This window comes from Citrus sinensis, chromosome 6 (genome assembly GCF_022201045.2).
Source record: "Citrus sinensis cultivar Valencia sweet orange chromosome 6, DVS_A1.0, whole genome shotgun sequence".
Taxonomy (NCBI): Eukaryota; Viridiplantae; Streptophyta; class Magnoliopsida; order Sapindales; family Rutaceae; genus Citrus; species Citrus sinensis.
This window is the reverse complement of record NC_068561.1, coordinates 21,017,521-21,030,830: the sequence shown is the minus strand read 5'-3', so window position 1 is coordinate 21,030,830 and position 13,310 is coordinate 21,017,521. Positions and strand designations below refer to the sequence as shown.

The 13,310-nt window shown below is 35.4% G+C and overlaps 2 protein-coding genes and 1 pseudogene across 2 annotated transcripts; 2 read left to right on the top strand and 1 right to left on the bottom strand.

The window, feature by feature from the left end:
- Positions 1-188: 188 nt before the first annotated feature.
- LOC102625463 (protein CIA1) lies at positions 189-6,916 on the bottom strand. The gene is made up of 10 exons (XM_006481716.4): positions 6,501-6,916; positions 5,745-5,891; positions 5,031-5,249; positions 4,854-4,921; positions 4,559-4,624; positions 4,351-4,422; positions 3,231-3,293; positions 2,879-2,948; positions 1,319-1,402; positions 189-435 (listed from the first exon to the last, which is right to left on the bottom strand). The coding sequence occupies exons 1-10, from the start codon at positions 6,696-6,698 to the stop codon at positions 364-366; spliced, it is 1,059 nt and encodes a 352-aa protein (XP_006481779.1). The 5' UTR covers positions 6,699-6,916; the 3' UTR covers positions 189-363.
- Positions 6,917-7,438: 522 nt separating this feature from the next.
- LOC102625179 (cytochrome b-c1 complex subunit 9, mitochondrial) lies at positions 7,439-9,202 on the top strand. Its single transcript, XM_006481715.4, has 3 exons — positions 7,439-7,670; positions 7,948-7,995; positions 8,884-9,202. The coding sequence occupies exons 1-3, from the start codon at positions 7,551-7,553 to the stop codon at positions 8,932-8,934; spliced, it is 219 nt and encodes a 72-aa protein (XP_006481778.1). The 5' UTR covers positions 7,439-7,550; the 3' UTR covers positions 8,935-9,202.
- Positions 9,203-10,819: 1,617 nt separating this feature from the next.
- LOC102624618 (60S ribosomal protein L10a-like) lies at positions 10,820-13,253 on the top strand (annotated as a pseudogene).
- Positions 13,254-13,310: the final 57 nt, after the last annotated feature.

The window sequence follows — 13,310 nt, the reverse complement described above, 5'->3', positions numbered from 1 at the left end:
TCTTCACTTGTTAATTAACTGCATGTGTGAGATTATAGAGGCACAGAGGTAGAAGATCAGAAGCCATGCTTAGGAAGCAACAAGGTTGTATGCTATCTGAGTTTCTATTTCCGTTTCTGTTTCTGTTTCTGTTCCCAAAGGGATAAATAATCTGCTTGTCTAAACAAAACCGACCAAAGAAAACCCAATTTCCCCGACAAAATATATTACTACTGTAATTCAACGAATGCAACCAAAATGGAAGGCCATTTCTACAACTTTTATATAATCACAAGTTTAAAAAACTCTACAATAATTAAAACAGTGTTAAAATGTTGTATCAGATTTTGCCAGCTTCCAATCTAGAATCCACTATGCCATCTGTTACAACGTATTTGCCAGCTCCCATATCTTTATCATGCCATCATCACTTGCAGAGGCCAGCAGCCGGCGTTCCTGAAATTATCAACAGTATTTACAAATGTATCACAAATATTGCAAATGCAACTTAATTACACCTACAGAAGTAAACAAAACAATTACATTCATTAAAGAAAAACCATCCAGCAACAATTTACTGCTACATATACTTGTATTTATGGTAACCAACAACATAATTGGTAGTTTTCAAAATAAATGTATAAATGACAGGAAAGTAATTGTTTATAAAATTCACTTGGTACCACACCCAGACTTTTGCCTAATGAGATAATTACCCCTTAACAGAGCTCCCTCTCTCGACATTTAAGATGTAATCAATTTCAAGCTTTAACCACTTAAAGTGAATAGTTTAAATGTTGGCCCCCAGATGCACTAAAACTACTAAATAAAACTTCTATAAGAAAAAAGGAGATAAATAATAGGAAACTCCTGCTGCGCATAGTTAAAGATAGTAGCTTAATTCAACAGTAGTGGGTTAGGAGTATACCCTTTTTTTCTTTTTTTTTTTCTTTCGGTGGTTTTGTTGTTTTTTTTGTTTTGGGGGGGGGGGGGGGGGGGGGCGAACAGGAGAAAGAAAAGTTTATGACCACATGTTCCTTCTTTGGAAGTCAAAGCTACAGGTTCACAGGCATCCTTACAACATAGCAGAAACTTTGGTGGGTACACTAATTATTAGGCCATTATAGCACAAAGATCAATTCAGATAAAATCATTATCTGATAGTCAGAAGCCCACAGTCTTCCTATCCACCCTCAAGATTCCCTCAAGAGTGAAAAAGAAAGTGATTCATTTGAGGATGCAGTATTTTTCCTACACAAATAGATTTGTATGTATGTTCATGTGTACAGGTGCATCTGCATCCTACAAAAACTCCGTAATTTTGTGAAAGAAATCATACCCCAGGGCTCCATTGCACTGAATTGACATCCATGTCATGGGCCTTTTCCTTCTTCAACAGCATTTTATATGAAGGTCCATCAATCTGCAATTAAACCACAAAAAAAAGCCAGCTCAACTGATTGTTACTATCCAAAAATAAGCAATGGTGACTTGTTATCCAAAAATATTGAAGAATCATGCATTCACAATTCAAAGGATATAAATTGTCTTGAAACACACTTACTTTATTTTCCCAAATAACTCTCCCATGCTGGGCATTCAATAATTAAGTCTTAGTTCAGGTTTCAATGGTCAAAATGATCACCAGGTTGATCTCTCAAAAGATTCAGTTTAAATGAACCAAAAAATTATCTATGAACATATCATATTGCAACTTTATAAAACTCATATATGATCAACAGGGCAAAGTAAACCTCAGGCTGAAACAGACAAGACTTCAAACAAGATAAAATGACAAAGGCAAGGATCCATGTTGCCCATCCATATCAAACCAGTTAGAAGTTGGAACATGCTCATATTAGGTGGCTCCCAAATTACTGACAAAAGAAGCCTGCTGATCGCAATTGACCAACATATATATCACCTAATTAGTACTTGTTTCGTATGGCTTATCTAGTGGTTATAAGTGCTTATTTAATTCCATAAGTTCTTTTCAAAATTTTTGCTACTATTTGGTTGTTTTTTGAGTAGAGCTTTTGAAGATTAAACAAGATATTTAGCCTTTATTAGCAAAAGGGAGTAAAGGTTGAAAAGCTTTTTTAGAATATTAAAATGTCTAAATGTACTTTACTTATTTGACAATCTTATTTCATTCCTTTCATAAAATAACTTTTAAAAAATTGCCTATTAAAATAATTTTATAATTTAATAAAAACTATCATTGGAAACCAAACTACTAATTTTTTTTTTTTTGGTAAAAGCTCAACCAACAAAAGCACTACTTATACCAAATGGAATCTTATGGCAATAATGTCCCACTTTTAAATATTTCCTCCTTTCTGCTAGAGACCAAGAAATCAGGAACTGTAGGATAAATCCTGATGATGTACAAAATTAGTAAAGAATAATTTTGCAATGCATTAGGGACAACTCATGGCACAAGACAATTTTGAGGTTTAACGTCAACAATGGAATACTTCTCGATGGATGAGAAGACAGGTGCATTAGTCCATGAAGAAACCAATTCCCTTTGATTTTTTAAGACTAGGTCTTCAAAAGCAATGTCAAGCTAACACATAGAGGAACGTATGAAGCATTCCACGAGCTGAACCAAAAAGCGACAATATGAATCGGCATTACACATCAACCCAGTTTTAACATTCCGCATGAAATTTTGATTTTAGGAAAAAGATAGATAGGCACTAACATCTTAAGTTCTACTTAAAAACTTTCTTCCGCCAAAGCATTGAAAAAGAATATTTATTTTATGAAAGGCAACAGGTATGGAAATATCTATCAGCATTATTACTAACATCAAGTATAATAATAATAGGGCAGTTTCCTGAGCATTGAGAATAAACAAATATAATTAATAAGAGAGTATGAAATGATTAAATACCAAATCATCTTTGCTCTCCACAAAGAATTGTACAGAATCATCAGCTGCTCCACTGGCAATAATACCTTCCCTGCCATATTTGCATACCACATACAGATTAAATAATCTTCAGATCAATAGCTAAAAGAAAAAACAATAACCGAGTTTACTAAATGGGAAGAAAGCAAATAAAGAAGCATGCAATATACTTGTCATGGAGTTTTATCCAGTCTTCTTCATCATTAAATAATTAACTAAGTTGTAGAGGAAAAAGAGAATTTCATTTGAATATTTATGACGCAACAGATTTTAGAGCCCATCTAGAATTAAAAATTAAGAAAACATAGAGCACAAAGAATGAATAAATCGGTACCTTGACCAGTGAACTGAAAAAATTGTTCGATCATGATAACCTGAGATAGTACAAAGATGTCTCCTGGAAAATCCATAACAAGGACTCCATTATCAGTAAACGTATAAAGAAGTGAAACCAGAGTTAGCCTATAGTTTACCACTCTATCTAAGACAGCTAACAGTAATACGGAACCACCAGATTACTTTCAAGTCCATAAAGACGCATGCTATAGATGATATGGAACAAAATCATTCATACTATTCAGTGTCATAAAGGACACCTCCATTTCCAGTTAAAAAGTGTGCTAAGTACCCATGGCAAGAATGCTCAATGAATTATTATCAATGTCTTAAAAATGAAAAAAAGATATAAATACCATTAAGGATCAAGGACACATTCTATACTTTCAATGCAACCATAGCTGAGTGGTCACAATGGAAAGGTTCCAGCAGAAAAAGCATTAAGCAGTAAGCATATTATCATAAACATAATGTACATCCAAAAGTAAGACAGTGCGTTGATTCTTTGCAATATGATGAACTACAAAAAACCAAAACAAAAACAGGTAAGAGTTAGAGAGCATGTACGACAACAATGTCAAGAACAAGTAGCAGAAGACCCATAAAAGTACAATTTGTAAACCTCCACATTTCAGCCTTGTGAAAGCAAGAGATTCGGAAGTTGAAATGTATGTCTAAAAGTATGAATGTTCCAAATGAAAAGGTCAATTCATAGTAGAAAAATCTTAATCCCCTGATTTAACAGACATGTCTCGTATTTATTCAAGTTATCAGCAAAATTCTGGTAGGATGAAAGAAGCGACTTCCTTTCTAGAAGTGGTGCATAAGATTTTAGGATATTTGTATCTCCATATGCAGGTGAAAATTTGTCAGATGGTAGCTTCAAAACATCAGATTTTCCTAAGCCATTCTCATAAAAGGGAAATCATAAGACAATTGAAAAACAAAGGATGAAGAGTAGCGTTACTAGCATATATGGTGCCTACTTCTTGGTCTTAAAAATATTTACAACGAAACCAGTCATACAATATATGAAAATATACCAACTTCATCAGACTGTATCCTATATATAATTCGAACAAGAAGCTCCAAAATACACAAGGCAGCATGTTTCTCACCAAGATGCATAGCCATCACCAGATTGCATCCTTGTAATGTCCGCCCCCCATATCTTTATTGTAAGATCATCACTGCAAAGTTGATCAAGATTTTAGTTATTTTGCTAATCTGTAAGTTTGCAAGAAACTTCCTTCTCAAGGCTAACCACATGCCACTGGAAATTACACTAATAGGTGAGAATCACAATCAGACTACATCTTCACATACCTGCAGCTAACCAGTTTGTCTCCCTTGGCATTAAATGATAGGGCCCAGATGGTAGAAGAGTGACCACTGATAAGAAAACCAGGCTTCTTCAGTTAGAGTTATGCAACTCATCATACTGAGACAAGAATCATTCATACTGCTAAAACTTTGAAAGCTAGAGCAGAATAACTCTTTTGAGTCATCACTTAATCATATGTGTATAAAAGGGTGACATAGAAGAAAACATAAAGAGTAATGAGAAAGTAAAAGAAGCAGGAAAAGCAGATACATCGAAAGAAAGGTTGAGGTATAATACTTGTTAGATTCACTTATGGTTTGAACGCAATGCCAATTATCACTATCAGTATCCTCTGCCCACCAGACCTGCAAGCTTGTATTACTGTTCAATCAGATCATTGAATTTGCAAAACAGAAGACAATTAAACATTTCTATAACTGAAAAGATAGAGGAAGCATTTCAGCCATGCAGTACCTTAATAGTGTTATCATAGCTACAAGAAAATAAGACATCCATGGTTGGATGCCATTGAACCATTTTCACATCTTGCGCGTGTCCTTGCAACACTGAAACACACTCAAATTCGTTTCCTGGCATTACTTCCCAAATCCAAACAGATTTGTCTCGACCACATGTTGCAAGCAAAGTACCAGATGCATTCCAAGACACACTTTTTACTTCATTTTCATGACCCTAAACACCAAATGGAAAATTCAAAAAGAAGAATCTCAGAAGAATATTAAACATCATGTATGTAATAAATTAATTAAAATATAAAAAGAAAATTGAAGGACTTTGGCAGTTGTAATTGATTATTGAAGTATTGATACATTCATAATTTTCTATTGCACGCAAAAGTTAATGCCCATTGCCAAGCCAGTGAACCTTGGACGGAGGCATGGGTAGTGCCATCCAAAAAAACAGGTAAGCAAACAAAGGTTAAGTCTGTAACTATTGTGCTCTTGCTTAATTTGAAAGTACCATAGCTTGAGTGATCAGTAAATACCCCTTGTACTTGGCAGCTAATGTTTACCACCACCCACCCACTTTATACTTAATAGCTAGTGATTCCATATCACAGCAGGTACGGATTAAAATTAACCTCAATTCCAAAAATAACTTAGATAGTTCAAGAAGGGGGGGGGGGGGGGGGGGGGAAGCACATGGCAAGCATAGAAACAGTAATACCTCTAAAGTGGCGACACATTCATAATCACCCCCAACATCTTCCCAAATACAAGTGGTGGCATCGAAACTCGCAGTGGCCAACAACTTCCCTGAGGGCGACCAGGCACAGGATCGAACAGTTCTCGTGTGCATTTCCTCCAAAACTGCCTGCGGAATCCCATTATTTCAACACGAACTTAACATACGAAGACTAATTCCAAGATCTAACATATCGCAATCCCTTTTTGATCAACACAATATTAATAACATAAAGACACTATTAGATTCAGAAACAAAAGATGTTGTCCAATAATCACATAAAAACAAACAAAATATTTTCACTCAGCACTGACACTAACACCAGTATTCAGCTTAATTCAGATTAAGCATTTATTTAGTTCACATAGATAAATCAGATTCTAAACTAAGCCTAAACAGAGTCTAAAAAATAAATAAGTAGCTTGAGTCAAGTTTCAACAATTCCATTAGGCTCTTGATAACTGATAGTAAAACAAGCTTTATGAGAGACAAAAACAAACATGTAAGACAGCGTTTTTAGAAAATCCAAAAGGATGAAGAAGATAGTCAAATAAATAAAAATCCAATAGTTTATTGTATAATTTCTACTATAATCATTGCGTAAATAATATAATTCAGCTAAAGTTATGACAAGCATTTATATAGTCAAAATGGAAGTAATTAATTTCTAAATTTAATTTGTAACACTAACACAGAGTTTTGAGAGAATTTATTGAGCTAAAGAGTAAAATAAGAAACCTTGCAATTCCAAAAGCGAGAGGAGGCGCTCTGCTCCCAGATTCGTACGGTCTTATCACCACTACAGGAAGCAAAGACCGGCGCAACACCGTCGACGCCGGCGGTCGGCTTCCAAGCGAGGCTCCAGACTCTGTCGGTATGGCCTTCGAGTGTTTGAATCTCTCTCAGCTCATAATTTCCGTCATCCAGAAACTCCATTGAACGAACTGTAAATAACGTTAATGATCGATTTAACTGTTCCTTTTGGATGATCAAAAGTAGCTAACTAGCTCGCTGTTTAGGTTGATTGGTAACAACAAGCAGTGAGCAGCCAACGCTGCCGATGGACTAGAATAAAGTTTAAAACCAGAAGCTTGGGAATGGCAAACCTTTCGAATCGGGTGCGGTAATTACGGGTGCTTGTGGTTTGTTTCGTCAGGCTGCTTCTTCATGACTGTGTAATGTCTTAAATATCCTTGCCTATGAATCATTATGTCAAATCACCCTTCCATTTTTATTTTGACAACTATTATTGAGAGATTTGACCTTTTTCCTTTTCTGTCTTTTTTTTTCTTTTCTTTTTTTGCAAATTATGAATTAAAAAATCTTTGAAAGAACTTTACATAAATTAGTCATAAAAATGCTAATGTGTGCACCCAAAGGAGCGATTTATGTAACTAAAATTGCGGCGAAATGTGATAATAGTACGTACATTCGCTAATGTGTGCACCCACTGGTACTTATACTCGAGACTTTTTATGTACGAGCAAATGATATTCTCAAGACTTTATACAGTGCCGTTCCAGTGAACATCAGGCAGAACAACTATTAATCTACAATGCGCTACAAGAAGTTCAACGTCAAGCCGAGTCAACTAAAACCATATGAGCCCGGCCCATAAAACCACAAGCCCAATAGCCCAGCCCGGTAAATAACAAATCCCAAAACTGATCATCGCTTACTGCAGCCTCATTTGACGTATTCTCTGCGGTCGAGATCTCTCTGCGAACCCTAAATCAACCACTGTATTACAGATCAATCAGAGCGACTCGAATTCCTGAGCGAACAGCCATGGAGTATACAACCAAACGAAGCCAAGGAGGCCTCCTCGAAGGTCTTTACAGAGTCATTATGCGCCGCAACTCCATCTACGTAACCTTCATCATCGCCGGTGCTTTCGCTGGTGAACGGGTATAAATTTAATAATCTTCATTTAATTAGAAGTTTTTACATTTCGTTTTAACGTTTTACTTTCTAATTAGTCAGTAGCATAAGAAGAAGCGAAGTAAAGTTTGGATTTTTGTGTCGTGTTACAATGTGTATTCTTATGAAGCTTCATAAAATTGATGTATAGTTATTTTCCATTTTTTTTTATGAAATTCATAATAGAATTATTTGATTTTTTTGTAATTATCATTGGGGCAGTAGTGTTCCGTTTGGGGTGTAATAATTGATTCACTGGGTGCAGGCTGTGGATTATGGGGTTCGCAAAATCTGGGAGCACAACAATGTCGGGGTAATATGTCTGCAGCTTTCATATTTATTCGTTTATGCACATAAGTTACTTGTTTTGATTTTCCAGATGGAATATACAACTTATGTTTGCTTAAGATGTTGGTCTTTGCGAATCTGTTTTCTATTACTTTAAAATTGCGTACTTGCTTGTCTATTTGAATTGAGAATCTCAAACTGTCATTAGTTATTGATGTGGGATTACAATGGTACCGTAGATCACTACTAACTTCAGCTCTTTTTTCATCACCGATTTTTAGCATTCTAGTTAAGAAACTCTTTTGTTGAAGCTGGAAATGATATTGTGTGTTAAGGACATTGGGACATGCATTTCCTAGTGAGTCGTTTGTTTCGGAGGCTCTTCACTCTTTTGTTCATTGTCAGTTTATTTAGTAAGAGTGACCTTTCATATGCTTCTATTTACATTGCATAGATTTAGCTAAAGAGAATATAGATTCTTGCCCTTAAATTTTGTACTAGGTTCAAATGTGACCCGCCTTTTTTTTAAGTGAATTCTTATTATTATCTTTAGTTTATAAGATGCTTGTTACTCCTGTGCATATATCTATGTTGATGGCTATTTTCCATTTCAATTGATATGTAAAATATGTTGGTGGAAAATTTTCATGGTAAGAACAAATGATAAAAATTTGTCATTGAGGTAATCAAGCCTAATAATGGGCATGACATGAGCTGAATGTTTAGTCTGTTAAAAGTTTTAATAATCCTGTATGGAAAGATTGAGCCATGTCAATTGCATGTGGGTGATTGTCCATAAAGATCACTTTGATTTTTTTTTTTTTAATCACCTGGAGGTTGCTGGATTTTGTGACCTTAAAACAGCAGTTTGTAGTGCCTTCACTGACTCGACTTTGATGTTCTGGTACTGTAGAAACGATATGAAGACATTCCAGTTTTGGGGCAAAGGCAATCAGAAGAGTAGTACCTCTCCTGTTCATTCTGAAGTTTTATATAAAAAATTTGGAAGGGGCGTCCAATGTAATGGATAGCTGTTTTATGTTGCAATAAATTTTTTGTATGCTTGAGTGCATCAGACGTGTTTTTCAAGCTTGGTTTCAATCAAATAGGTTTTGGAGCTATTGAATTGATGTGAATTGCGTATTGCTTCGACTATTTGTCCGAGAACGTGTTCTTGCACTTGTTCAGTTTATAGAACATTAATTTGAATTGTATCCCATTTTGTTTTTCTACCCTTTTTTTTAACTTGCTATTCAACAATTAATCGATGCGCTGTTAAGATAGTTGAAAATAGAATAGCCAATGGCTGGAAAGAGTAGACTGATACTGTGCATCCTACAACCTAAGTGAGGAAAAGGCTGCCTGTGACGATTTGAAAAGGATCTATGGAGATAGAAATTGAACATAAAGAACGTTACAAGGAGTTTTCTCAGTAGTTCTCTAAGGTTAATTGGGAAAAACCCCAAAAAAAAAAAAAAATTGTATGATTCATTCTCAGTAGTCCTAGTATCTCGAGCAAAAGCTCTGGATGAACCATTCCACATCAAGAATAATTTTTTTTTAACTGTGATTGGATCAATAACAAACACTACAGGAATAGAATCCAAGTTATAAAAGCTGCAGACTTTCCTGTCCTCGTTCTCACTCAGTATGATAGAGTCGATACCAACAGTACCGGCACATAAGAGAACTAAACTCATTTATAGATTGCAAGTTCACTAGGAGCCATTTGTCTTCACCTTTTCAAATGAGCCATTGCAAGAACATCTTGTGAGCTGCAGAGCCTGGGTTGGTTACTAAATTCTTGTCAGGCTTGAATTAGCAATTTTTGCAGGTGGAGCATATGATGAAGGCGGGGCAGTTGCGTCAGCTTCATAATTAACCACAAAGAACAGCAGAATGGCGTCATTAATCTTCCAACTTGTAGCCTCCAAGAATTTGCATAGCAGTCTGAGCAGTTGAGTGAACCACTCTCTCCTCCTCAATTGCTGATTCCATGCTTCGGAGAAGAGAAAGAGAAACAAGTAGACGACCCCTATTGTTTCAGCGGAAGAAACTCAAGAAAGGAACTACTACACGTTTTAATTGGGTCGGGGAAAATACAAAAGACGAGTGAGATTGAGAAGTGAGTCCTGATGAAAGCACTTTTCCTCTTAAATTACATTTAAAAATAAATTAAGTCTAATTGTACAATCTTTTCTTCTCTATTCATATTATTACTTCTAAGATTTGAATTGCCAATAATTAATAAGTCTTCATATGTTATAATAATTTAATTTGCAAGGAGGAAGGAAAATAGAATATTATAAGTTTGTGCAACTCAATTAAATTGACTGTTGATTTAAAAAAAAAATTGCATTGTTGATGACTGTAGAATTTACAGAAAAATAAAACTATAGAATTTGAATAGGAAAATATAGATAGTTTAATTAAACTTTAAATATAATTACATTAGTAGATCAGTCTTATCAAAATATTAAAGGGTGCTAAAAGCAACACATGTTGTCAATTATTTCAAGACACTTTTTTATTTTCGAGAATGAAAAACCGTTTCTGAAAACAGAACCGAACAGACACGACACGAGGGGTGTAAAACAGCACGTGCGAAAGCTTATAGCACGTGACTAGGGTTTTGTTCAAGCTTCCCGTTTTATCCCTTGGTGGTTAAGTTTGCCCGCTCTCCCTCGGCTGCCTTCTTCGTAACTCCCCGTTGCAGGTTCACTCTTTCTTCCGCTTGCTCGTGAGCCGTGACCTTTGAAAAACTATTTCATTCTCATTGCATTTAATATCCTTTTTATTGTATTTTATATTTTACAGCAACTGCAGATTCTAATTAAGTAGCAGCGACCATGAGGTGCCCATTCCTTTTTGCACTGCATTTTTATTTTTATATTTACAATTTTATTTGTGATTATGCGTGATAAATGTAGTTTGAATTAGCAGTAGTAAACTATCGAGTGAGGTGCTGAGAGAGGCGGTCTCCACTATCTGTGGGGACGCAAAAGAAAAAAAACCGCAACTTTGTTGAAACCATTGAGCTTCAAATTGGGTTGAAGAATTATGATCCTCAAAAGGACAAGCGCTTCAGCGGGTCTGTTAAACTTCCCCACATCCCCCGTCCTAAGATGAAAGTGTGCATGCTTGGTGACGCCCAGCATGTTGAACAGGTAAATTTCTTGGTGATTTATTAAGTCTATCCATGTTAATGGTGAATAAAGTCATGAAAGAGCTCAATGCCAATGGATTCTATTGTCTTGAACTAACATTTTCTATCGTTGCTTTGACTATGGTAAATTTGCTCTATGATATTTGGATTTAGCCACTATGCCAGGATATTCTTACTGTTATAGTAATTTTTGCAAACTGAAACGTTAAATTTGTAACTTACGTTTGTAACCTTGGATGTTGCAAGTTTTACGTTTCAAATTGCAAAAGTCTTATACTTATAGCGATGCCCCTGTATAAATTCCAAATCCATCATAGTTTGCGTTCTTGCCAATATGTGATTCTATTTATATATGGAGCCTATTATATCCTAATAGGAAATGTTTTATGGGATTTTCAAATGCACGTATTCGCTAATTGTTAGCCCCTAACATTTATATATGTGGACTTCTATTCTTTATGGCAAGTGTAGCTTGGGGTAATTATGTGCTCTCTGCTTGGTGTAAAAAATAGTTCATATATTTAGGGTATTTCAATCATGCAAAGCTTGTAATTAGCTCATACTGTCAGAGAAGTTAGTGAAATATGCTCGATTTTCTATTTATGATTATTGTTTTCTTTTCCAAAAACTGCAGTGTTATGTACCCTTAAGTAGCAAAGTGTTGCATTTTGCCATGCTGATATAGTTAAAGAAAAGTTTCGGTATGTAGTTTGCAGCTAGATTGTTATGTGCTTGCACTAGTCACTTTCTTGGGACCGGATCAGCGACCAATCATTACGCGGAATTTCTGTTTTGTGTAATGCTTGTCTTTTTTTGCCATAGGCTGAGAAAATCGGTATGGACTACATGGATGTGGAAGCACTCAAGAAGCTTAACAAGAACAAAAAACTTGTTAAGAAGCTGGCCAAGAAATATCATGCCTTCTTAGCATCTGAAGCTGTCATCAAGCAGATTCCTCGTCTTTTGGGGCCTGGTCTCAACAAGGCAGGCAAGTAGTTATATTTGTGATAACTTTGATTGTTGATCATCCTAAATGAAATTTAACTTCGACACTTAGTCTTCTGTGGATCAAGAGCTAGAAATCAAATAAGGTTTTGGTGGGTAGAGATCTAGTTAATTCTTACAAGTAGCTCCAGAAAACTTTTTCCTTGCAAAATTGATCCATAAGCTAGTAATCATTTGCTTTACATTATCTGCATAAATCAAGCTGTGAATTTCTACTTTATTGAGTTGTAGAAATGAGTTTCTGTTTCATTTATTATTTTTGTTCAATGAGAGGAATGTCTTTGGTTGTTCTTGAACTGTTTTGCCCAGATATATTTGCTATTTATATTTGTGAGGTCTAGGTTCTGAACTTAAAATTTTGGCATTGTTTTGGTGAATGTATTATTCTGATTAGTAATGAAATGTTGGATGGTCTAAACATCCGTCTGGTTGTTATATTTGTTTCTGGCTTCATATTTACATCTGTGACTGTGGATGCAGGGAAGTTCCCAACACTGGTGACTCATCAAGAGTCCCTGGAAGCAAAAGTTAATGAAACAAAAGCCGTGGTGAAGTTTCAACTTAAGAAAGTTCTCTGTATGGGTGTTGCTGTGGGTAATTGCAGTATGGAGGAGAAGCAGGTTTTCCAGAATGTGCAGCTCAGTGTTAATTTCCTTGTTTCATTACTGAAGAAAAGTTGGCAAAATGTAATTTCATTAATCCCCGTGTCAATTTTAAATCATTTGACTTGCGAAAATGATGTATTGCATCTACAATGCTTGAGCTTTGACAATTATCACATATGAAATCATAGGTTTCTTATTTTTGTGTGCTTGGTTTACGTGACAACAGGTAAGATGTTTGCACCTGAAGAGTACCATGGGAAGACCACAACGCATATACTAAAGATCACTGGCTTCTCAGGAACATGAAAACAATTTTGAACTAGATGTAGGACATTCTTTTCAATTGGCTTTCGATTTTGTTCTCATAGTCGATTCTTTTGTTGCTGAACCGGGACCACATTTCAGAATTTTTTTTTTTCAAATTTGTCCATTTCATACACTTCCTTCTTTTATAATGCCCTTTTATATGATTTTGTCGCAGACAAATTATTGCTTGAAATTCCAGAATTAACTCATGGAAAAAATTTTGTGCCAATTTGTGGGATCATAAGATCTGATAAAATT